Source organism: Vollenhovia emeryi, unplaced genomic scaffold (genome assembly GCF_000949405.1).
Source record: "Vollenhovia emeryi isolate VEMERY1.0 unplaced genomic scaffold, V.emery_V1.0 DF939165.1, whole genome shotgun sequence".
NCBI classification, from domain to species: domain Eukaryota; kingdom Metazoa; phylum Arthropoda; class Insecta; order Hymenoptera; family Formicidae; genus Vollenhovia; species Vollenhovia emeryi.
Window position 1 is genome coordinate 126,077 of NW_011967201.1, and position 27,361 is coordinate 153,437.

Consider the following 27,361-nt stretch of genomic DNA (forward strand, 5'->3'; position numbering starts at 1 on the left):
CGCTCTTGTGGAGCGAATGCCAGTACACGCCGTGGTACTGTGGACTGTCGTACGCATCACGCTCGGTCTAGATATATTATGTCTGTGGTCGTACGCTTGCGCTCGCTCCCACTTATATCACACACACCTACGAAGACGGCCTGACGCACGACGGACGCCCGACATCACCGCGTCAGCCGTTCAGCTCACGTGTCGCACGTCGTTCAAGTCGCAGCGCTCGCCCTACATGCAGTGTCGCTCGCCCTATCCGTAACGCTATGAAAATCTGGACGTCAGAGCACACCTTCGAGTGAGTACGAGACGCTTCCGCGGACGAGAGGCTCGCCGGACGTCGCGCGCTCCTCCGCTTCTCGACGCGATTGCCCTCGCGCGATTTGCCATCCTCGATCTGTCTCTCTAGACCGCGATTCGCGGTCACGCTACGCGCCCTTGTTACATAACCTCGTTGAACATCTCCAAAAACGGGCAACTTCCTATCGGCGGTGCAACGAGTGCCGTAACGCGGATTACATCCGCGGCGCGAAGCGTCCGTCTATCCTTACCCAACCTTGTGTTACTTGACTTTGAAAAATCCGCAGAGCATTTTATCAAAACGCGAACGAGAACGGGGTGAAACGGCCCGTCGATCTCCGTCACGGTCAGCTCGACCTAACCTCATTTCCGCGAGTGGAATTTTCTCTTTTCGTTTATCACCGGCGCGACTTGTTCGCGGACGATAGCCAGGCTGACACATTTTATTTTCAGTCATCCCTGGGAGACGGTAGCGCAGGCCGCATGGAGAAAGTATCCAAATCCTATGGTGCCTTCGGTCATTGGGGCGGACGTAATCGACAGAACGGTGGTCAACGGTGTCCTCCATACCCACAGACTCGTCGTTTCTACCCAATGGGGCTTTCCTAAATGGACGCAAGCGGTAAGCCTTAACGACTTTCCCACGTGCTAACGCACTGGCGCGCGCTCGATATCGCTCTCTGGCTCTAACCTTACCTCTGACTCTTAATCTCCGATCGGTACTATCAAAATTGCACGCGATTGCGTCAGGTTTCGCGATACGCTGCGAGTAATACTCGAATAAATCACCCGGTAAAGTTATCCTTTTGCATTAAATTTTTATATGCGATATATATGACTGGTATATAATAAAATACCTTGAAACATTAGATGTAATGAAAGACACTTTTGTATGAAATTGTAAGAAATAGTTTTTGTCACGTGACATTTCACGATCCATTTCTCCCTAATTTTTTTTTATACCTACTATCTGTCATTTCTCAAACTGATATTGTCGAACCTGACGACATTGACGACATGATGTCATTGTCAGCCGTTGTGTGTAGTTATCATGTTTTTGAATTACTATCTATCTACTTATTGATATCGACATTGTTATACGTAGCTTCACTTTAGTCTTTACAGCTTTATCGCCTGAATGAGGTCGCTCCACGGCCAGAATGTGGCCTTCTATAAACACGAAAGAAAGGCACCGACGCTGTGCTGGAGGATGGAATATGCTATAGTATCTCGTAAAGCGATTTGCGTAGATTATACCCTTTAATCCATAAGTGCGCAGCTTTACATATGCAGGGCGACTTTTATTTTTTATGCGCAGCTTTGCCGAAGCTTGCAAACGCGTGAAAGTAGGTTACATTAAGGAAGAATTTTTAAAATCTTTTCTTAGGATTCTTATTTAATTATCTAACAAATGCTTCTGTGAAAGAATTCTGTGAAAGAGCTGCGCGTTTAAGGGTTAAATACCGATCTGGATTCTCTGACTTAAAGATTAGATAGTTTCGGTTTCTCAGAAAATACATCTCGATCGAGAGGCTACTATTTATATAACTTATCTAGAGGCACCTTAAACATACAGTCATATCCGGAGGCTCGAATTTCTAAAGGGTTAATCGAATAGGTCTTAATTTGTACACTGACAAAAAAATATCTTAATCCAAAAAAATATTACTTTACTCGAGAAAATTATTCGTTAGGTGGCTCCTAATAGCTAATTCACTTAAATTAAAAAAATTAAATTAAAACATGCATTGCTTTAATTCAAGTATTTATTAAATATCAAAGAATAGATAATTTTAAATTAAAAAAATCTTATTTTAATTCTATAAAATGTTTACTAAGATGTGTCATTTTTACAGCGAAGAAAATTGGATTTATTTATCAGACACAATTATTTCATTTAATAAATACTATTCTATATTTCATTAAATCTTTATTTGAATGTAGAAAATATAATGCTTTAAATTAATTTACTTAATATAATACACAGATTTACTTGAAATTTGATATTTTTCTTTAAATAGAATAAATATTTACTTCAGTATGAAAAAATTATTTTGAGTAAATCTATTTACTTAATTAAAAAACATTTTTTTGCCAGTGTATTGCACAGTGATGGATAGAATGTGAATACCTTTTCTTATTTAGGGACGTGCAATTAGATCAAGGGTTACGTTTAAAAAGCTTCCCCAGGAATAGTTTATTCGATGGCCATTCCGAAACCATTTCGAGCGTTTCCGATCTATCTCTCGAGTTCCTCAACTCAAAAAAAAAGTGTCGCGATTACTCTGTCTATCGCTACACATGCCTTATCTATAAAGATGTGTTTCATGCTGGTCTAATGGACTACTAAGCCGCTATTTTGTGCCGTAATTCGTTTCGTAATTACTCGTACTTAACCAGTTAACAATGAGAGATTACACTCCATTTGTACGACCTGGTAAAGAATCTTCCTGTTTATGTCGGAAAGTTACGTGCGCCGGTCACATGCCGTTGTAGAGAACATTCAGTCGCGTTCACCAGCACGTAAACCACGTGGATGGTAAACCGCGTGCAAGGTCGCCGCTCAGAACGACTTTACTGGTTGAGATACGCAGACCGGAGCTGATGGTAACTCTCCGTGAGAACTTATCGACAGCTTTTTCCAGTTAACGTGAAGGGACGCAAATGAAAAATGAGCTTTAGCTTTCGCTATTCTTTTTATCTAAACGTGAGTCATGTCCTTGTTTTTTTTTTAAGGCTGTATTACTCCACTTTTCCTCAAGCATTTATGGAGGAAAGTTCTACATGAGATAGCGGAGTTTCTGCTAAATTAATAGGCATCGTCTGTTGGTTCCACCATGAACTTGTTGCCCTTGGAGTGAAATCTGTTTGGTGGAAAATTGATTGTTAGATCGTGAAAACCTACTATGTCATATTAGACTCTTATCTCAATAGAGGACTTTTCTCCAAGTTTGTGATGTAAACATGAAATGTATATGCAAATGTAGCGATTGCCTGCGATATATTAAGCTCGGAAATGAGTTTGTTATGCTATAGTGATTGCGGAATCGGTGATTCCTGTGGGACTTATCTACAGTTCAGCCCATCGATTTTTTCGACGCGCTCTCGCGGCGGACGGATAAAACCGTTTCGTTTACGTAGAAACTTATCAGAACGACCTCTTCGAGACCTTCGCGACTCGGCCGCCAGTAACGCTTGAATAAGTTATCGACTCGCGCCGATTACTCGAAGACCCTCGCAATTTATTTTTTAAACTTCTTCGCCCGCGAAGTTCCGTAACTGTACTATTGCTGCATACTTGACGAGGAAGGGAGTCGGGACAACTTAGAATGGACACTTATAAATCTTACTAATTGGTCTTTTGTATACAAGTACGTTCAATTGTATCTTTAAACACGTAGACCTCTTAACTTCCAATTTTCTTATTTCAACAACTGAATAAATTTTTTAGATTAATGTAAGTTTTGAAATTATGCCACTACTTCTGCATGTGCCATTAAAATGCACCTCGGAAGGTGCGATAATATTGATATGCATATTTTTAGAATTTCTGGCTTTAACATCTAAAATGGAGCATAGCACGTTTACATTAGAACTCGAAACTTTTCTATAGTTATAATTTGGTGAGAAAGTGAACTTCGGACGCAGCGGCAGATGTTGCGACACGATTAGCTATTTACGATTACGCAAGCGGCCTGCTAGTTGACGTTTGACTTCTCAGTGAAATCTTGCGTAAAGAGTTGTTAACGTGACGTACACAGCAATACTTTAGAGTTGAACGTATAGAGATCCACGACGAGATTTTGCTTTCTTTTAAATTATATAACTTCGTCCCTGATTTATTTTTATTGGTTTGTACGGAGTGTACTCGATATGTGAATTCTTTTCACGTAAAGAAACGCAATTTTTAGACGTTACTTTTGAAAAACACAAAAGTTGATGATAACTCATCGATTAATTCCCACTGTCCTATCTTCTCTTTTATATGTGGCATAATTACTTTTTAGAGAAACGACATCGTTATATTTGCAGCTGTCTTATTTCTGTTATCCATAAAAAAAATAAGTAAAATTGCACTTTGACGCGTAATTTCATCGATTGGCGCAGCTCTTTCACGGTTGTTCGCACAGTAAAATTGACGCTGCGCCGATCTCCGGCGGGCGGCAAGAAATCAATCCATGAAGCGACCCAACGGAATCATTCACCTCTTTCTGGTATCGCCCGTGGCGCGTGAGCAAAAACCCCGCGCCATTCATCCCGGTCGAGCAATCTCCGCCGGCGCGCCGCGGCATCGCGGAGACCCGGAAATTCGAAACTTTCGACAAACGTGCGCAAAAAGAAGGTGCCGGGGACCCGGGGAATTGCAAAACAACATCCGCGCTGGCGGATCAACTTTGATAATGAGCACCGCTCAATGTTACGCCGTCTGGCAATCGTCCAGCCAGACGCGTCCGCCTTCTGGAACACTCGGGCGGACCCTCTCTGCTCTCCCGGATTCCCAATCCCTCGCTATCCCACGGTGCCTTCGCCGGGATGCTGGAGATTCCGGGGCGTCGAATCCCTTTCGGCCCCGGCGAATCGCTTCCTCTCGTCAGATTTTCTATAAGCACGGCCATTCCGCCGGGCCGTTTCGTTGTGCTACCGTTCGTTCGAATGGTATCGTATATAAGGTGTTCGAAAAACGATAGAGATAAAGAAATCGTCCGTACAGACGACGATAAGAATTCCTTACGAGAGATTTATTTGACGAAATCAATGACGGATTTCACCGTCGCGTGTTTTCCTGTTTTGACATTATTTTTCGGTAAACAATGTGTGTCTGTCAAATGAAATAATTAAATCGAGCAAACGATGACTGATACGAATTAGGAAAAAGCTGTCGATTTTGTGAAAAGTATAAAAATCGAATACAATTTACGTTGAAGAATTAAAGAGCACTGGGACACCGACGTCAGGCCAGGATGTTCAAAAGTTTAATGTAGCGCGGATATCGAGCGAACGATATCGAATGCAGTGGCTGCATTTCGTCGGATATTCCGTATACAATAATTGCCGCGGGAACTTGCCGGACTTACGGGATCAGATACGCTTGAAATTATTTAACGATTGGAAAAGTGCGAAGGACCATTTCGGGCTCGCGATGCTTTCGTCGGTGCCATTTTCAACATTACGCTCCAGATACTGCACCCGCCATTGCGCTATCCGAGTAATTAGCGGATGCACTCGACAACGCGCTCTGGAAAAAAAGTACGCGAGAAAAGTTCACTTATCGCGCTCGTTCGCGCGAAACGCTCGAATTGGCGGCAGAGGGCTCGTATAAGCAAGCCGGTTTATTCGAGCGACTAATTAGAATATGCATAATTAATCGGCGAGGAACAATAATTAAAGTGTACTTAGCGTGCCGGTTTAATTAGCGCCTTTCTAATTACCTAATTACTCATGCTAATTTGTTATTAATATCGCGCCACCGCGGAAACTTACGCCGTGCTGTTTCTTCTCGGGCGAAGCAGACGACTCGGATTGTCAGTTTACGACTTGGAATTATTCCTCGCCGCTGATCGTTTCTGATGATTGCCGGTAGACGCAAGTGTTCGCCGATGCGTTAAACTGTGCTGCCAGCGTGCGTGAGAAAATTTTCGAGATAAAATTGGTTGATCGATCGTTTGTCACTGGGATGACTCTTATTTTTATTTGACAACATTTTATGATTAATCCCTTTCGGCTCAGTGTCTTTCCATGAAAAAGTGCCGGTTCGTTATGATTGATGATTTTTTATAGGCTTGCCGGTTTTAGCGAGATCGAGGGCTAAGATATATATTTTTTTACAACGACGAAATAAACGGTATCATAAATTTAGGGTATTTGTTATGCTTCTCATGTAGCTGCGAGGGCAGAATAATGCAAACCGTTCGCTATAGGTGGTTAAATTAATTACCGTGCACGCCTTCTGACGTAGAACCAATTAATAATCGCTTATCGCTTTCTATAGAGTCCAACGCTATTCGTGTAAATGTTGCTTTGTTTGTTTAATTCGCCTTGTGTACGTATAACATGCTGATACGAGTACATAGTGTATTTCCATAAAGGCCCATAGTGTATTTCCATAAAGGCTTTCTGATATTGAGCGTGACTGCTACTGTAATTTCTGAAAGTGATATCTTATTAACGCTATCTGTAATGTATCAATAACAGCCAGCGAAATAATTTAATAATTATGATTTGTATATTATTATGAGGGCTGTTTGCGCTTGATAGATTATTAGATTTATACATCAGGGTGACAAGTTACTGAAATCAATCCTGTATGCAAAGTTGTCATGCATCAATTCTAAGCTAATTTTATTTAATCTATCATATCACGTTGTGTAAATAATTTGACGAACTACCGCGATTTTGTTGCATTTCTTCTATTTTTTTCGCTCTGCCGAGCTACGAAAAGTCGTGAAATCGAGCCGAAGTAGCTCTCGAAGACTGCGAGACATGCCATTGAAGTTTTGGAACGCTTTATCGTTGAATTCAACGCGGAAAGTTTGAAACCGGAAGTGCTTGTCTATAGCACTTCCGAGGTTTTTATCGGCGGCCAAATCGGTTTTTAGCAGTTTGCCGGTCAATTCTCGCCGTAACTGCATTTAAATGATTCGAATTTCTTTTTACACGGACAGGACTTTTACGTTGCTGCCAAAGGCTTATTATGCGATCGCACGTTTTCTTTTTTATTTTTACAGTTAATCGGCTACGCGAACTTGTGTTATGCCAGCGAACGCAGCGAGGTCGATCCTGTGAATAGAGACATGATCCTCAGGACGCATAACGTAAGTATCTGCTCTTTGTTCGAAAATAATTTGAGAAACCGTTGTGCTGCTTCCTCGCGATGCACGAGCGTGATGTATCATGCAATTTACAATACACTCTTTGCATCGCAGAATGTGCATGTAGCTACAGTGTGTATAGCTACATGTTATCCGTAATGAAAGAAAGGTTTCTCAGCATATGTAATTGAAACTAGCTTTTGACATCTCATATTAATAATTTCATGTTAGAAAAGCGGTTTTGCGTTGCTGAAATAAAACTTTTCTCTCGCACGAGTCGATGTCCCTCGCGAAAAGCACGTATTGCGTGATGCGAGAACATTCGCATGCTGATCGCAAAAATGATATCTCTAAACGTGACCCAACATCTCCGATGATGCTTCCGGTGTGCGTAGACTACCGCGGATTCGAAATATTCATCAGCACGGGGCGCATGCATCGCTTAATTAGAATTGTATAAATCTGCTACTCACGCCGTTTTGATTGAACTTCCAAATGGAGAACAGAACCTTCCCTCGCCAGATCTACCTATATGTAATTGTGCATTCGATACGTTTCGACGTTTGCTATTCAATTACGATCCTAAATTAGATGCGGAACAGGCATCATACCGAAATGACTTTTTGGCAGCTGGTGTTCGATTTCGCAATCTGGTCTATGCTGTTATATCATACACCGATAGTAAAATATGTATTATAGTATTTGAAACTATAATTGCATAGCAAAATAATTACAGTCGGGAATATAATTTTTATAGTAATTATTACTATAATATTAGTAATAGCAACCATAATAGACACAGTGATGCAAAACTATATATAGCAAACTATTTAAAAAATTTACTATAAAATATAAGCTTTTAACTATCATTCTGTTAAAATATCCAGGCACTCATAAAGAATAGTAATCTTGTACGAATGCATAAACGTATTTATAACACCCTAAGCGGTTTTCTACTTACGAGAGAGTCTTGTACCGCGCGTCCCTCTAGTGAAGACATTCCGAACCACTTCACTTTTGTTTACCATGCGAATAGTAAAGTGGATGATAGAAATGTAGTTAAATTTACTATTATTGTACTTGCACCTACTATATAAAACTAATTAATTTAGTTACTATTCACCATCTTAATATTTTACCAGAATAATGGTTAAAACTTCATAAATAATAGTAAAATTTTTATGCTGGTTGGCATCACTATGACTATGTGGTTGTTATTACTAATATTATAGTGATAATTACTATAAAAATAATATTCCTGACCATAATTATTTTACTATGCAATTATAGTCGCGAATACTACGTACTTTTCTCCCTGTGTAGTGAACGCAATGTACAGGATGTCTCTAAATGATCCACGCAAATATCAGACGGACTTGCGTCACAATTGCCAAATTATTGCTGCTGGAATTGGACGTTCTCGATATTATTTCTACTTTTAATATTAAAAAAAAATTTTTTTATTCAGATTTCGAGATTAGCGCGCGTAAGTGATAGCATTAGCGATTTTACCGTAGATGCGTGCACCATTAGAAATGATATTCATCTCGTACTCGGCGGTCGGTTATCAACGGGAGCGTTGTGTCGAAACGCGTCGGCGATCGCATCGCGCACGGTTCCTCGTTTCTGTGATAACGAAGTGAGCATTTTTGGGCGATTTTTCGACCATAACGAAATTGCGAATGCGTCGCGGTCTCTGTTGCGAAATGGCACTTTAATAGAGTGTCGCCCGGAAAGAAAGAGAGAATGCCGGGCGGTCGCTCCATTAGCGCGTAATAAAAGCAGTTCTTCCCGCAACGTTGTTTCTCTTTACATATTTCGCTAGTGAAATGATGCAAATGTTATGAATAAATGGACTTCGTTTTGTAATGGTTTAAAGTTATTCCGCCGATTTATTGTTTCCACGTCCATTGAATCGTTGATATTTGAATTTACCGTACGACTTTTATGATATATATTACGTACATTGACGGTGAAATTGTATTTTATTTCTTTCCTCCAAGTTCTAGAAAGGAAAAATTGCTGGAAAATATGCACGAGATATTTTAGAGTAACGTCCCTTCAAATAGACTTCGTATCAACAACGAAAAACGTAATAAAGTAATACGATAAAAAAAAATACGTATACGTAATATAAAACATATTCAAATAGGCTAGATTGCTAGATCATGGGACGACTTTTCTCATTACGCTTTCTTGCCCCCGCATCGTGTAGATAGTTAAAAGTTGGTAGACGCGAATTGTTATTCCCCGCTCGCTTTGTAACGGGCAAGTTTGTCAAATTACGTTAAAGTCCGTCATGCCGCGTTCGTGACTGGAAAAGTCACTTGGAAATTTAATAATTTTCAATACTCTCTCGTAATACGCCGATTATAATAAAAAAAAAGTCGGCGACCTCTCCGCGCGGTTACGTCCGCTCGTACATGCAACACGTTTCGCCAGATGAAAGTGCGCCGGCGCGAAATCGCCGGATTTTTTCCGGGCCCGCTATCAGAAAACGATTTTCGAGCCCCGATTTACATAACATCCGTTCCAAGGAGTATGCATAGTAAAGACCCTCAGGAAAAGTATCTAGCTGCAAGCTCGAAGAGATCGACGCGTCTGAAAGTGGGGCGGGAGGAGGGCGAACGTGTCGACGGGGGGAGCTGATGCACGCCACCACCGCATCCAGAAGGTTGGATATGATAGGTTATTGATGCGCGCATTACCGCGGGGTTGCATAGCTCGGTGAGCTCCTCGGCGCGGGGTATATCAGGTGGGGTGTCAGGGAAACTGCGGTGGGATATGGCTGGCCGAGGGGGCTAAAGGGGAGGGGCACGCGGCATTGGTCGCGGGCTCTCTCGTTCGCGTCGAAGATCATCCCCTTCCCCTCCCTCCCCCGCTTCGTCGACGGAAAAGAGACCACCGAGAGAAACGCAGGGGTGGTAGATGCATTACTGGTATGATGAACGATCCGCAGGTGGCTTAAAGCAAAAGGAGGAAGAGGCCTCCCCTTCCCACGTCTACGAAGGAGCTGTTACGTCGACCTTTTATATCCATCGAGATTCCGCGTATGTATCCGCGCGAGTACATTATGTACCGACGATCGTACTTCGCACGCTCTCTCCCGATTCCGGCTAATTCGTACGAGAGGGTGCTTTTACCAAGTGGGGAGGCAATCGTCGGCCTGCTGAGCGATGTGCTCGCGCGGATAGCTGATGGGATGACTGAATAGGATGATCGAGCGATAGCAAATCGCCTTGCGAAGGTCGATGCAGCAATTCCATTAGCTAGCGCGATGCTTTAACGGCAATTCATTCATGTTCGTATTTATCGATACTCCACCGGTGCGAGCGCGATGAATTACAAGTTTATATTCAATCGTACAAGGAGAGAAACGGACGGACCGTGATTATTTACGCAAAGTGGCTAATAGATCCGCCATTTTTTTTTATATTTATATAGCGAAGTGGAACGGCGGGAACCGCGTTATTTCCCCGGCGCACACATCGGCGCACGTCGGGATGTAAAGGGTGATACATTAAATCGCATAAAAGCGGCAAACAGTGTACCGCTATTGTGCCGCACGCAAACCGATACAGGCAGGCAAAGACAAATCGCGGAGCGTCTGAAGTATTAATGCGGAAAGCCGTATACAACGCGGGATGCAGTCGCGCATGATCGATTCCGCTTCGAATCCGAAGGTGAATACCGCAGACGTCGTGCCACCGCAATAAATTTGCCTCTATCCGCTCATCGATCGTTTTACGGGGGAGCCCCCCCCCTCCCCCCCCAGGAGGGTGCAATCTTGCCACCTTTATTCGTGCCGATGCGTCACGTATAATATACGCACGGCTATCCCGCGGGTTCGCGGGCGTAAGACAAAGTACGTTATCGCGCGCACATTACGCCAAGTATCCAACAACTGCGAAACGAGGAAGGCAGGTGATTTAAGGAAGATCCCGGATACGCGCACGCCGCGTCACCGGGGAAATGCTCCGCGTGCGGCGTGCAGTTGATGCCTCGAATGAGACCGTCTCTCACTACACTTCGACCCCATCTTCCCCGCGGCGGAGTCATCTTTCGCGCTCGTGCTATCCCCCTCAACGAGAAGCGTCTCCGCAATTAAGGTTGCCGCCGAATCCCACGGAATGCACTGTTCATTTGCCGGCGTGCTGTCCCCGGGATTTCGTGCGCGACGCAGCACGAGGGCTAAGTTTTGAATCCCGCCATTTTGAATTATGAAAATCTGATAACGGATTCGTAATCTGCGACCCTAAAAATCCTTGTATACAAAGTTTCACAAAAAATGGTTCAATAGAAAAATGTATGCGTCAAAGGGTTGAAGTGAACGTTGCCAGAGACTTTCCTGAGGGTCGCCAGTTGTGTCTCAGCGCGAGATGCACGTATCATGGGATATTTACATCGCGCGATATCGTATTGCAAATTTATCATACCGGAATCCAGCGGGCGCACGCGTGGTACACGCCATTTGTTTCCTGCCACCATATATTTTTCTATAGATTACAGTCTGAAGCATGATTTTAAATTTATTTGTCAGTCTGTATATGCACGTACGTTCACACGCATACACCTCAGATCACACCAGCCTTATTAATCAATGTGCCAAAATTTAATAAGTCCTACTGTGGCCGTTGCGTCGGATAGACGTGCCCTCCAACATTACACGATCTAACAATGAATTTTCCACTAAACAGTCTTCACTCCAAGGGCAAAAAATTCATGGTGGAATCAACAGATGGTGTCTATTAATGTAGCAGAAACCCCGCTATCTCGTATTAGGAGCGTAGCACCTAATAGGGGACTTTCCTCTATTCAAGACGATATAAGAATTGACTGTAAACAAGTCTTAGCGTGCATTCAGTGCACTAGTGCAAGCGACCAAATTCGCCATTAATTAATTGACCTGATTTCGGCAAACATTGTGAACCAGTGCATCACAACACCTTATCCATTCGGTCAGTTAGCCACTCTATCACACTTTCTCAAGACATATCTTAAAGATTCTAACGATCGTGGTAATCCATAAGTCTGTATTTTATCGTGTCAGACACGAACTCCGAATCGGAACCAAATAATTCTCTCGGAACGAGTTTACGGGATCTGTTTCCCGACGTGCGTGCACGCGTGTCGTGTAGACACGCGTGCACGTATGCGATACGCGCGTCATACGCTCGCGCGAGGAGATCGCGGTTCGACGTGAGCTCGGTCGAGGCCAGCCGAAGTATAATTAGTCCCAATTGAATCCCCCTCCGGGGGAGGGGGGGGGGAGAAAGGGATATATCTTTTAGCAATTTAATCCCCTTGCCCTCCCGGATAGGGCTGGCGTGTCGACGTTGCGCATATCTAATGCACGCGTCGCCCGACGATACGTCGTTGCGTCGTTGATCCTAAGTACACGTGCGGTACACGTGCATCGCGTTACAGGACCGAACATAATGGGATAGCTGGGTATCGTCCGCGAGGATTATACCAGGTACACGCGAATATTAAGACGATCACGCTCACGTCCCGGAATAATTGAGTTGCTGCCGCTGCACGCACGGGGCAGGGTTTGACGGATTTTCGCGCCGATTTCCGTAAGTCGGCATTACCTCTAGGAGATTACTTTCGCAATTGGTTATTAATCCGCGTAAGTGAATTGTACATGTTGAGATAATCACGGGTCTATCTCTTTTCATCTCAGGATAATTGAATTTGCGCACCGAGTTCGGGTCTCCGTAACAATCGTTGCTTCCTTTATGAAATCGTTCACACGCGGAAGAAAATGCAGTTGAATTGAAAAGAGATTAAGTTGAATTAAGTTGAATTAAACGTTGATGTCACGGGCTGCCACAAACATAAATAATTCACTCGATTGTATTTGCTATTGATATTAACTTTAAGCGTGTAGGAAAACTGATAACCGACACAACTGGCAATTTTAATTAGACGCAATTTGTTGCGAAAAAATATCAGCTCAGTCAGGGTTTGAACCTGGACTTCCTTACGCTCTAGGCGGGCGTCTCACCAATTCGACCACTGAGGCATGTAATTTTAAGCGTTAAACTAAATATCCAGATTATTAAAACCTGATGTTTTTCTTTCATTAATACTAATGTTATTTTAATTAACTTCTATTACACTGATATTCTTGATACATCATTTTTTCCGTGTATGCAACTTGCTGTTATTTAACGTACAATGATGACCGGTAGTACAAATTGGCGATCCGACGACGGTAAATAAACGAGCCATGAATTTGTTTCTTTTCCCTTAAATATTAAACGGTCTGATTATTTAGCTTCCTTTGACGTTATTGCATGTTGCAGACGAGCAAGTCGTGTTAGGCTAAACTATAGACATAGTAAATATAGACTGAGCGTCTCAATGAATAAGCTGAAGCTTGTGAAGAGAGGGAAGATTTAAGAAGACTTTCTTTCTCTGTCTTACACCATCGTAAAAGAAAAGAATCGTGCCTGCGCAGTACTACACAGGCGTGGTTCTCCCCTGGACGAGGGTCGTACGTACGTTCTCTTCACAAGCATCAGCTTATTCAATGGGACGCTCAGCCTATATTTACTATGTCCATGGGCTAAACCGATTGATATTGAGCCAATTGCGTGAAGGATGCAATTGAGCGACATTTGAAGTTCTTCTGCATTAACGCCCAAGTTGATACGTATAGACCAGACGTTATTGCGTCGCGTGTGAACGGTGAAAACCCGCGATATCATCGTGGCTATTTTACGGCTTGTCAAAGTCATCGTTTTCGCGGTTCAGTTACGGTGCATCGCCGCGCGATGAAACCGCGATGATACACCGTTGCGGGAACATTGAAAAAAAAAGCGCAATTTTTTTTTAGTTACACAGCGCTGGCAATAGTTACGAGCAAGGTGTTTTACGCGCCGGTCCGCTTAAACTCATGCTAATGAAAATACTGCGCTGTCCGGGCGTCGCAAATATTGCGCCGCTATAAAATTGCACGTTGTTAATTTACAGCAATAGGGCGCCTCGCGGGAATTCGCGGGTGTCATTGTTTCGTAGTGAATATTAGCGACGGCGTAAAAACAATGAAATATTTTCCCGTCGCTACCGGCCGGATATTATCAGATTATAGAACGAGCAGGCGGCTGCTGGAAACCGACCGCGTGTAGCGCGTGTCCGCTTGCACAACGTTGATCGCGCACACGCGGCTGTTTAAGCCCCCAATTCATCCTTTTCTCGCACTGCTCGCGCAGATGGGGCCGCCTTGAACCGCCACGCAGCTTAACGTATTGCGTTTACTGAAGACAGTAATACCGGCAAACGTTAGTAATGTCATATTCTAATCTCATTAAAAGAAATTGCTAATGAAATAAAATTATATCTGCACGGGGAGAATTTTCTCTTAAAATTTACCCTGAAAATGGTGTAATCGTGGGACAACATGGCATCGTGAAGACATACATTAGTAAATGTACTACGAATAAGTACTAGTAAAAAGTATGGGATGGCGTGTAGCTCTGTGCTAACACGAGTGATTAGTAATGGTAGGGTCCTCGGTTCGATCGCGGCCCTTGTCCCACATATTTTTCCCGTTAACGGAAATTTTGAGTGGAGAGTGTGGCGCAGAGAAATGTGCGCTGCTTAGTAAACAAACGAACGAAAAGATCCGAGTTTAAATCCACGGACACCGCTGTTTTTTTATTCGGAATCTTCAGAAGGAAGTGGCAACCACCGAGAGTATCTTGCCACACATACCCCTTTAGGGGTATAGCCCTTCAGATGGGAGGTTTTCTTCGGCAAGGTTAGCAGCCTACCGAAGACGAAATAAAACCCAATTAAGCCTAATACACGAGAGAGAAGAAGAAAAAGTATGGTAAAATTTCAAAAAACTCATAAAATTCTTGGAAATGCCATGTCATCCCACGATTGCATGATTTTCTGGATAAATTTCAAGAGAAAATTCTCTCCCCGCGTATAATGGATTCTGATTCTTAATCAGCCATAACATTAGTCATGAATGTAGCGTGGACAGCGCACTAATATTCGTTTGTGGTCGCAGTTGGCAAAAGTAAACAGTGCGGCTATTAGTGTCTAATACGGTAAAGAGAAGTTGTGTCCCAGCGCGCATCAATTAGATACCGCGGAACAAAGGCTGACGAGCCGGAAGCGGATTGCGAGCGTGGGATGCGCATTCCGGCGGCCCGGTCCGAGACGACAGCTCGTGTCGGACAATGTGGGTTAAAGGGGATCGGCGACTGTGCAAGACCGGCCGTATAGCGGCTGATTCCGCGATACAAAGTGGAGTTACCATTTTTCATTAAACCACCCACCCCGGCCGTCCGCCGACTCTATATTTCAATCGGTTCGAAAAGCGCTGGCGCTGCCCGCTCCGCATCCATATAAATACCCCCGAATGTGTGTACGTGACCGCGAGAGGCGTGCGAGACACGTGGCCTGGACCCCCGTGCGGCGCTACGGCGCGCGTTGAGCCGCGTGCAATTTGTTGTTTTTATGATTTAGAGGACCGCATGTACAATAATTCAGTCGCCCGTGGGTCTACCGGTCTCTACCCCCCTCTCTCTCTTTCTCTCTTTCTCTCCAGCCTGCCGTTCTCTGTCGCCCCTTTTCTCCCCCGTTCGCTCGCCAGGTCGGAGGGTCCTCCATCACCGAAATCCGCGGGGAGTCCGCGAGTACGAGCCAGGGATACATCGCCGATACGCGCGCGTCCGTTATTAATTCTCGTCCTCGATGGCGCGAGCTGGTCGAGGGCATCCCCTTCGCCACCGTCGCGTTTACCCTTCTCCCTTCGTTCATCTCGTCTCGTCTCGGTGTTTTCGCGCTCGCTCACGGAAATTCGTGCGGCGATGAAGGCGGTGGGCGAGAGGGGTCGTTAGCGGGGAATACACACGAGTCGTTGCCGCTAAAATATCGTTCCGGTTTCCTTCGTGCTCGGCAACGTATTGCGAACCCTGCTTACACGCAGGCGTGCTTGATTGATTTACTGGGTCTCTGTTTTTGCGGGATTCCCGGAAAAGCCCGCCTCGCGCGACCGGCGGGGAACCGATGCGTATTAACCCTTCGGTGACGCGCGTTTAAATCATCTGGATTCGATGGCCCTCCCCCTCCCCCTTCGAGTTTCTTCCGAATCGCCGGGGCGACACCGCGGGATTTTATAAGCGCCTCGCTTCGGAGTGATGGATGGCCGGCCGCGTTTGTCTCGCGGATCTGTGTGCATTTAATCGCTTGCTCGGTTAATTTTATCTGGAGGTTTTGGACCGGCGCTCGGGAAAACGTTAGACACACAAAAAGCTGCTCGATCGAATTATAAAACGAGTTTCCTTGCACAATTATTAGAATCGTCCTGTTAGAGAATGCGGGTGTACAACAGGCGAATAAAGCGCACCGGTCTGCGTGTGTTCGTCAGCTTGAGGGTGAGAGAGCGTGGGCTCTGCCAGAAGTTCTCGGTTACGCGATCTAATACCAATTTGTCAGCAACGCTGAAATCTGCTGAAATCGACGATTACCGCGTGCAGAGGAAACGTCCGAACTGCGCACGGGGGAGTCGATCCAGGGTTGTGTGCCGCCCAGCAGATTTGGGCTTCCGGCCGCGAAACCCTCTCGAGGCATCGGATGGTATGGGCGAATTGCGAGCACACCCGGGTCCGAACAATGCAGCCTGTGCAGCGAAATCCGCAAAGTCCTCTCAATTATGCGGCGATGCTAATTACTCGCGAGTGCACACTGAAGGAGAACTTCACCCCACACAACGGCCCTCCCCTGCACTCTCTACAGTCTTCCATTCTGCGTTGCTAATACCAAAGGGTGAAACGGAATCATGAGAATTTGATCGGGAAGTAGAGGGACGCGCGCTATGCCTACCAACGATCGAGAAACCTCTCTTTCGACGAGATTTTAATTAGGGGAGTTGAAGTTAACATTTCTCCGTCTACCGTGAAAAATGAATATTGCATGTTACATTGACCGCAGAGTTTAAAGGGGTCGACATAGAGTGGACCTGCTAGTTACACTATGCTTATACTACACTAATATAGCGCATTCGGTTGGTTGTTGCACTAATGCGCACTGAGTGCACATCAAACCTTGTCTCCAGTCAATTCTTACATTTAAAGATCATCTTAAATACCTCTTGCAATATTTCTTATCCAGAAAAATCGTCTGTACAACGTTTACACGGATATTCTTTGACTCAATACTCTTTGAACATATATTTAAGACAAAGTTAAATATAAGAACTGACTATAAACAAGCCTTAGTGTGCACTTAGTGCGCACTAGTGCAAGTAATCGAATTCGCTATTAGTTCCGCAAGAGCATGTAGTTCTTAATTTCGTCACTAGATGACGAATAGCATCTGTCTAACATTCGGCTTTTCCGATTCTCTGAACACTTAGTTTCAATGCTCTGAAGCGGTGCTTCGAAGCGTAGGCAAGTCAGTATCATTCGTTAAGAAGGTGGGTGAAAAGATATAAAGACGTGAAAAATGTTGACGACCTGCCGGAACGTGGCACGCGTCGCTCAACGTCAGGAAAGAACAACAAAGCGATTTTAAAGATCTTTTCGAAGAATCCTGGATGTTCTCTACGAAAAGCCAAGTTACTTTTATCGAAAAAGGGTGCAGAAGTAAGCCTGAACACTATTCGACGTCGATTACGCGACGCGAACAATTTTCTTTTCTTCAAAAGATACGATCGACACGTTCTTGTGGAACAGAGTGTATGTCTACGGATTTAGTTGACGAAGGAAAGATTTTGCGCTCATGCCGTATGAAATGCTCACTTCGCTAGTATATACCGCCGCAAATCGATACGACGCTTTCGGGGTGGTTATTCAGAAATCGCCCGAGATATCTCGTCTACCGGTTGATGCGTCATCAGGCGCGGTCGCGTTGCAACGCTCGCCGCTCGGTAAATGGAAAGCAAACGAGAGGGGTTTTGGCACAGAGAGGCCGAGCGATTGGCAAACATCGGTTTCGACGCGCGACTGACGAGAAAAATTTTCAATTAGCCGATGCACCCGCGGCATCGCGCAGCGCGTCGCCCGCGCGTCCGCCCGCCAGCGCGACAATGCACCCGCCCGTTCTTCGCGGTCGCGCCGAAAAAAAGAGACCGAAATTAATTACTTTCGGCGTCAACGACAGATTCGCAGCTGACGGGACGATCGATCGCCCGCTTGATACGATTAAATCCCGTCCGCTCTACGCCCCCTCTGCGGGCGTTATAACTCCTCTCTCTCTCTTGGCGTCGCGGCCCTAAGGTGTCGATGACACTCGACGACGAAAGAGACTGGGTGCCGTTTGTCGTATCGGAGGAACGCTGTCGCGAGTAAACCATGTTGAATATTCACCGCGGAAAAAGAATTTATATTAGCACCGAGAAGCACGGTTGTTTCGCGGAGATTCGCCGGGGATTAAACGCGATTGTCGGCTTTCGCGTACGCGGAAGGCACGACCATTATTAACATACGTCTGACACGGGAATTTTTTACGAAAAATGATAATTGTTTAAAAAAAAATCTGTGCGACGAATCAGCATCGGCGGATAGAACATATTTGCAATGTGTTTCAATCATCCGTTACTTTATCATCCGTTTATATTCGCGAGAAAATCTCGCAGTTATGGCATGTAAATGCGCGCTTAAGGGATTTTCAATCCGCGCGAAAAACTATTTACATACGTCACTCGCCGGCACGTTTCGAAAATCAAAAGCTAAAGCGATTTCCGTCTCGTGCAGTTAGTTGCCGTTCGGACGAAAGGGACGAGATTGGAACAGGAGCCAGAGAAGAAGAGAGAGAGAGAAAGAGACAAACGACTGCTCTTTGGTATAATACCGGATTGTCGTAATTCTACCTGGTATTAAGCGAAGCGTTTTTCTCGCCGCGGTTAAAAAATTCGCTTCAACAAGAGTGCGATTACTGTCCCGTCACAGACATGACAATGGAATCTCTCGCGTCTCGCCAATTACACTCCTCCTTCCATTTATCTTTTTTCCGCCGTTGAAACGCTCATCCTTCTTTCGCGCGTAAATCCTCTCGTGCGGCGGCAAGCTATTGGATATTATCAAACAGTTTCCAAAAAGCAAGACGATACCTTGGCGACTTCGGGTACTCGAAGAAATGCCTCGAGCGCCAGACAACAAGGATATTGTTTTCTCGGGAGCGATAATTAATGTGACTCTCGAGGAGTACGCAGTTTCATCTAAGTTATTGAAATAATTACATTGAAATACAACGAAATATTTAAATTGGATATTATTAGTCGAGAAATAATAGGGCGCATTCGCGACGCGCGAGTGTAATGTCCTTTCCGCGAGGAGAGAAAATTAAGTACCGAGCACAATACCGGCAGCAACAATACTGGTATTTCGTATTGGCGAGCTTGCGGCGCGATGTAACGAGAGCTGCAATAACAGTATCTTATTTAGATAACCAGTCGTGCACTTTAGTAACGGCTCTTCAATTGCCACGAGCCTCGACCTTTCTTCGTGTTCCCTGACCCGTACACGTGGCACACCCCAAATGTACGCGAAAGCTCTTGGCGCATCGCTAAATAGTGGCCAGTACAAATTCTTGAGAGTATCAATGAAATTCTTGGAATTTTTAATAGCGCGTCCTCCTCGCTGGTCACGTTTTCTTGATGCTTTTTCAATTTTGTGGGGTATAGATTTCGGAAATTTAAATTCTTAGGAGCATCAGTGAAATTCTTGGAAATTTTGATAGTGCGACCTCCTCACCGGTCATGTTCTTCTGATACTTTTTCGATTTTGTGGGATATAGATTTGGGAAATTTAAATTCTTGGCAACGAAATTGTTGGAATTTTTGATAGTGCGACCTCCTCGCCGGCCACATTCTCCTAATGCTTTTTCGATGTTGCGGGATATAGATTTCGGAAATTTAAATTCTTAGGAGTATCAATGATATTCTTGAAAATTTTGATAGTGCGACCTCCTCACCGGTCATGTTCTTCTGATACTTCTTCGATTTTGTGGGATATAGATTTTGGAAATTTAAATTCTTGGCAATGAAATTGTTAGAATTTTCATAGTGCGACCTCCTCGACGGCCATGTTCTCCTGATGCTTTTTTCACTTTTGATAGTGCGACTCGCACTCCAAGAATTTGACTCATTGACACACTCGTGTACTCTAGCGTGCACTAAATGTACGATGGCAGAGTCTTTTAGCCGGACTATAACTAGAGCGTTACTACGTTTCCCGCGTGCGATCATCTTCCGTGTCATAAGATACACGGCGACGTGAAATTCGGGATCACCATCGACACATAGAATGGACTGTGCGTCATGCGCGACGTGCCAGTGCACGCTCTGAAACGAGAGAGAAACACAGTAAGATACGTCTGTTTCTCTGTAACGTATGGCCGTCTTTTTGACGGTCAAAAGACAGTCCTACGTTACAGAGAGACAGACATATCCTACCATGTTTCTCTCTCGCTTCAGAGCGTGCGCTGGCACGTCGCGCGTAACGCTTCAGTCCATTCTATATGTCGATGGGGATTACACTCAAGATCGACTCCTCGTGGTCGTCGATATAATTTCGCGAATTTCCCAGTGACACGGCGCACGGACGGTGGCGAACACGCGGCAGCGTCTGTACCGGCGACGGAAATTTCATTTCCCCCGGATTTAATCGACGTCTTTGTCCCTGACCCGTCGACCGTGAGGCCCCGTGAAGCGGTAGCAGCAGCAGCAGCAGCTCCGCGGGCGTAATGTTAATTTTTCCTTTCTTCCCCCGTGCCCGTGGGTCACGGGTCGCGCTTTGGAAACCGTCGTGCCGCGAAGCGAAGTTGGACGGCGAGTTTGACCGGCGCGATGTAACACAGTCGGCTTCACTGATTGCCAATATGCGCGAAGTGCATAGAGTACAACGTCCCCCGCGTCATTCTATGTCTGGGGATGGCCGCGGCGGACCCACACAATGTGCCGCGGGCGTTAATTTCCTCATGGAACGTATTGCGCCCATGTGCGATTCAATTGTTCCACCCCGTGACGCGCTACGCCACGATGCCGCTCGTCCGAGACTCATAATGACCATGCACCTCTGCTAACCCCGCTGATTCGGATGTTGCGAGCTTACGCATAGATCACGTTCGGGTCCGCATTTTAGAGCAACGTTATCTTCTTTATATTTACACGAATCGGTAATTTTACAGCTATCTCTGTTGCTTGACGAGGACCCGAAGTTAGGGTCGACACGTAAGCAATTGGTTCAACAAAATTTGTCAATTAGCTCGACAAAAAAAATAGAACTTTTTTCTTTGCGTTTATCTTGTTTGACGTAATTTGACGCACATATTCATTTTTCCTCAGAGGGTCGGTGTAAACTTTGTTAATTAAAACTATACATCGTGGGTGAGATATTGCCCAAGTGATTTTTATTCACGCAATTCGCTCGTGCACGTTTCGCGCTTCGCGGCCGCGAAAGATGCGGCTTCGGGGGCCAGGATTCGCAGCGCGAAAAACGGTGAAAACAATCAACGCCGCGGCTGCGATTTTCGAATTGAACGGCGCCTAAAGATACACGGCGGAGCGCGCCCGTGTGGCGACGCGAGAGATCGAAACCGTCGAGCGCGGGCCGGTTTTCTCGCCGCAAATTTACAGCGGGCGCAAGCTACACCGATACACCGACAGCAAATACGTTTCAGCTAGTACAAATTCTATGACAGCGACACAGATTAAACTTTAGGCCTCGGGGTAACTGGCTCGAGGCGCCCAGTTTCCCTCTCGCGCTTCCAAACCACCTCCTCCTCCCGTCATATAGTCGCGCAAGCGGAGCGAGTGATTGTTTCTCTCGCGGCAGGAAACAAATCCGCGCGCGATGACAACGCGACGCGCGGCGCACTCCAACCGGGGGCTTCGTCTACCAACGGTATGCCGCGCCCGCAACAAAAGCACCGCCGCACATCGCGCTTCGCAGAGTGCTGTTTGTCGCTTTCGCGTCGCGTGTTTACGCACCGGCGCACTGTAATGAATTCGAGATGGTCTTCCTACGCGCGCCGCTACTCGCCGGTTTTGTTGCACTCCACGCTCGTGTTCGATTAGTCGCGGCGCGCCATACACATCGGACCCCGCGTTGCATAACTGTTGTACACGTTCGGTTTTCAACACGTATACGCACCCGGTGGCGCATTGCGAGGTCGTAATATATGTGTATATTGCGGTTATTCGGGGGGGAGGTTGCATTATCGCCGCGGTCCTTTCGTGAACTCGGTAGTTTTCGCCGCGGCACGATAGCGCGAATATTGCCTTCGAATCACGCGGTACGAACAGGGCGCACTCGGATTTTCGATGTTTGCATATAATTGAACGAGACTGTACAATATCTATGACAGAAAAAAAGCTAACAATAATGATAAGTAAATTTGGCCGTTTTACGTGACTCGCACAGTGAATAGCAACGCCGTTTACAGTCGCGACTGGGTCTCGGTGGTTAATTATATTTTTGCGTACACGTCTTTTTCAATCCGGCAAACTGCGCGCCGACATAAACTTTCGGTCTTGAGACACAGAATTACGCTCACGTCATTAAATTGATACTCAATTCAATAACGATATTAATTACGCAGCCTTTTGAAATAATTTGTAAATTTTATTGGGAAAAATAATACCTCAGTCAGGGTTCGAATCTGGACCTCACTACTATCCAAACCGGGTTTTATTTTAGGAATATTATTATAGGGTTTTCTATAGCAGTGCTCGGAGTTACCATAGTTGCATATTTCGGGTAGATTTAGAAGACGACACCTACTGTCCTCCCACTACGTAAGACATTGGGTCTCACCATAGTATAACTAGCATGGAGTCTGTATAAGGAGACCGAACTCCCGTAATCAGAGTGGGCCGACATTTTTTAGGCCCGGTCTACAATGAGTCGTTAGTCGTTAGTCAGAAGTCGCAACTATATGTTGATCCTTTTCCTTTCTGGGTAGAAGAAAAAGGACCGACATATAGTTCCGACTTCTGACTAACGACTAACAACTCATTGTAGACCGGGCCTAAGACTTAGTCGTTCCGAAAAGAATCACTGAGAGTGCTGTCAACGGAAAACTCGATTCGCATTCGCGCGTGTCACATGGTTGTCATATGCATGAGGCTTTCGTGAGAGTTCGTGAGAGAGATGAAGAGGTGGATTGTGTATCTCTGAAACTTGTGAAAATTACAAAAGTAAGCGAATTCACAGGTTGAAATTATAAATATCTTAGTATTCGCTTGCTTTTGCAATTTTCGTAAGTTCCAGAAATCGACTCCCAGATAACAACGGTTATACGCTGTATCTACGAGCCAGTGAGATCAAGATCGGTAAATTCATGGGCGAATCTTTAATCCGTTTCTGCAACGCCAGCGCTACAAGTGGCAAAATTTTGATTCACTAACTTGCAATAATGTCGAACTAGTGTTCGGTGACGTAATCAAGCCTAGTTCGGTCTCCTGATATAAGTTCTATGCTCCTGATACAGACTCTATGATAACTAGTATGTCCACTCTCCGTTGGTTCATTGATCTTTTCGGTTTCGATCACATGGTATTCCGCCATGGTTTTGGTGTAAAATCCTGTCACACTATCGTCACACTACCACATCTACAACATCCATCTCATTGGCTTCACCAAAATAATGGCGGATGCGCAGAAAGGATCGGCGCAAAACAAAACAAATGATAGAGCGGGCATACTAGTTATAATAGGCGTTTTTTCGTTTCGCGACCACGGTAGCGTTTGGTTAGGAGTGTTTCGGGCTGTGACGTCACAAACAGAAACCACTAGTGAAAATGATATTCCACTACCACTGCGTATTTTCGTTATTCAACCACGACCAACCATGAAGAAGAATCAGAAGATGAAAGTATATAGCCTTAGCCTTGGCGATACAACTATTTAAAGAGGAGACCTTTGATGATGAATTATTCACCATTGCATTTAATAAGTCGGGAGCAGCGTGTAATATTGTTTTGCTATTTAAAAAAAGGATAGGCAGCGGCATTTCAGGTTAGGTTATTTGTGCGGTGAAGAATGGATCCAGCATTACTTTGTTAGATTTTGATTTTCACCGGCTGTTTCGGTAAGAATCACAAAAAATTCTATGCGGTACTCTTTACAACATATGCTGATCGAGGTTTAGGGTTATGTTATCCAGCATTTTATTTGCCGAATTCTAAACCCGCCCAAACACGCTACCGCAAACACGCAAACGACCTCCCGGGTTTGGTTGAATGTTTGGGTCCTACCCAGTGAACTCTATACATACTGGAATGAGTGATCTATTGTTCTGGCTGTTACCGAGAGAGAGGTGCGTTTGGGTGAATCCTTGTCTCCTTCTAGTACTACCTGATTGGATAGTCGCATATAAATGACGAGAAGAAGGGCGTCATTTATATGCGATTATCCAATCAGGTAGTACTAGAAGGAGACAAGGATTCACCCAACGCACCTCTCTCTCGGCTACAGCCAGAACTATAGATCACTCATTCCAGTATGTATAGAGTTCACTGGTCCTACCAAGCTAACGCGTTAGCATCGGTGACGTCACGACCACAAACGAAAATGACCGTGGTCGCTTCTGGTTGGTTGTGGTTGGATAACGAAAATACGCCTAATATGGCCTCACTACGTAAGACGATCGGCGGCTCGGCCGTCGAGCTTCGATCGATCTTGATCGTAGTGAGGGGACAGTAGGCGCCTATAAAATCTGCCCGAAATGTGCAACTCCAAGCACTGTTCTATAGAATTATGTCTCTCGCGATACACAGAGATCTCGTTTGAGATAATAAAAAGGAACTTTATTCCGAACTCCTCACAGGCTGGTGGGTTTTGGCAGTTCTCGACACAAAATGACTCGCAGTGATACTCGCGGTGATACTCGTAACTCTACTCGCAATCCTCGATGACACGCTGTAACTCGCAACTCACGGCGACACGTTGTAACTCGTAACTCTCGGAAGATTCTCGTCAAAGCTTACACAAGCGACGACACACGCACTCGTCATCTCTGCCTTATTTGTGAGAAAAGAGCTACATTGAGGAAAATATTTCATCGGCACAATGTCGTCGACTAAAACATGCGTGCGTCATAATAGGCATCGAGAAATTAATTTAAATAATCGCGGCAAATAAATCGTCGCGTGCGAGTGATTTGAGAGAGGAAAAGTTAATAATTGGAAAAATAGCTCAGAAATTCACGTCGAATAACGCGGCCGAAGCAAAAGGGAGCGGAAAAAGAGGGGAAAAAATATGGCGTAGTGGAAGGCACGGAAGTGGAAGCGCAGGATACGCTTTTTCTCTCCGTGACGGGAACCACTGCCGACTCGTTTGCTTGTTTAGTGGCATTGATTATTCAAGGGTGTCTACGTCACTTTCGTGGTAACGTTCCATCTCGATAATTCCGACTGCCCATCTACCCCGAGGGTTGCCAACTCCCGCGAGTCGCGCACAATGATCGATATGAGCGACCGAAATTCGCGATACGGATATACGGCGGCGTGAATGTATTAGGCAATGTGCTTCTTATACAGCGTAACAGATTTGATAATGCAAGTCACGCGTCTTATCGGAGCGAGGCAATCTGTGTGGCTACGTACAACGCCTCATTGATTCGCGTGAATTCGACGCGAATTCGCTTTCTGTGTTCGACCAACAAAAATGTGAGGAAAACTCACGCGTTTCTTTTGAACGCCCAGAATGGTTTCACGGTCACACTGACCGGCTCAATTGTTCTTGACTGTTGCAGTTAACCTTCGGTAATTATATCGCTGTGGACGAAGCTGTCAGATATACGCCCCACCCGAACGATCCCACGAAAACGTTGCTCACGCAAGAGGCGGTGGTCACTGTTCGGGGGGTACCACTCACCAACTATATGGAGGACCTCTTAGCATCAAAAATTTCCTTCAATGCGGGCAAAGTAAGTGATCTCCTCCTGCTCAGATGTCTCGCTTGCATATGCAATTTCTTAAAAATTGCGGATGTTGTTATAAATTCTTATTTTTGCACAACTCCGACAACACGAATCCCGATGGTTTGAGAGACGGAACGGAAGTTTTTTTTACGATCGAATAAAAAAACAGGGAGATGCAAACTCTCTTTCTCTCTCTCTCGGGAGATATGCGACTTCTGTCCGGAAAATTTTTCTGCTGCATGCTATTGGCATCAATTCAGAATAGTATCAAAGATTTCTGATAAAAAAATGTCTTCTATGGCGGCGATGCACGTTTGATAAAAGTTTACGAATGACATCGACTGCAACGGCATTTTTCGCGATCACACGCCTTTTCGCGAATTCGTATAATCTTTTTTTTCTAATGAGAATATTCTTAAAAGTCGCCAGCAGTAATTAACAACGCCATAGATTTTTATTGATCGTATCTGGCAATTTTAATTAGAGAAAATTTATTGCGGCAAAGTATCACCTCAGCCAGGGTTTGAACCTGGACTTCCTTACATTCTAGGCGGCATATATGCCTCGGTGGTCGAATTGGTTGAGACGCCCGCCTAGAGTGTAAGGAAGTCCAGGTTCAAACCCTGGTTGAGGTAATATTTTTCGCGATAAATTTTCTGTATTATTAAAATTGCCAGATACGGTCAATAAAAATCTCTGATGTTGTCTTTTTTTTTTGTTTGAGGGCCGACAAGGGTTGCAATGGGTGATCAACAAGCTCGAGTCCGAGATGAAGGAGTTTGCCTGAAAGGCCCGGCCGCCGTCGCGAAACTTCTAAACTGCCGCTATCAGCACAACACGAGCGCCGGCGTCGATAGGGAGCGGCAACTTCTAGATCGAACGATTACGCGGATCAGAAGAACATTAACGTCCCGGGCTTCGTCAGAAACGAGCAGATGATTCGCCGCGGGCCATGTAGATCGCCTAATTGAATTTTGCGAAACTTGTTACTAACCGGTTTGCAGGAACGAACGTTCCCTTTGAAAGGCGATTGCCTCCGCAACCGTACACTTGGGTCCAGACCTGCAAGGATCTGCCGGACGGACGAGCGAGACTGATGTAGAAATATGAAAATACGTAGGTTTAACGGAAACGAACAAGTACAAGAAGGTTGGTGCAGCGATTGGACGGCAATAATTCCAAACGCTTCAACCCGTGCTCACATACGTTTGTCGACAGACCGCCGACTCGTGATGTGAGCACGTATCACGAATTTACCTTCACTTAGCCAATTGCAATGTGCGGACGTCGCACCACAGTTTAGAGAATTTAAAAACAAATGCATACCAAAAATCTTCTATCGAGTATTAGACGTAATTTCTTTGCAAAATCCA

At 45.0% G+C, this 27,361-nt stretch overlaps 1 protein-coding gene across 1 annotated transcript; it reads left to right on the forward strand.

Annotated features, from left to right (window-relative positions):
- On the forward strand, positions 1–27,361 carry LOC105564388 (protein slowmo). Its single transcript, XM_012016712.1, has 5 exons — positions 1–289; positions 745–913; positions 7,017–7,103; positions 25,821–25,994; positions 26,713–27,361. The coding sequence occupies exons 1-5, from the start codon at positions 258–260 to the stop codon at positions 26,773–26,775; spliced, it is 525 nt and encodes a 174-aa protein (XP_011872102.1). The 5' UTR covers positions 1–257; the 3' UTR covers positions 26,776–27,361.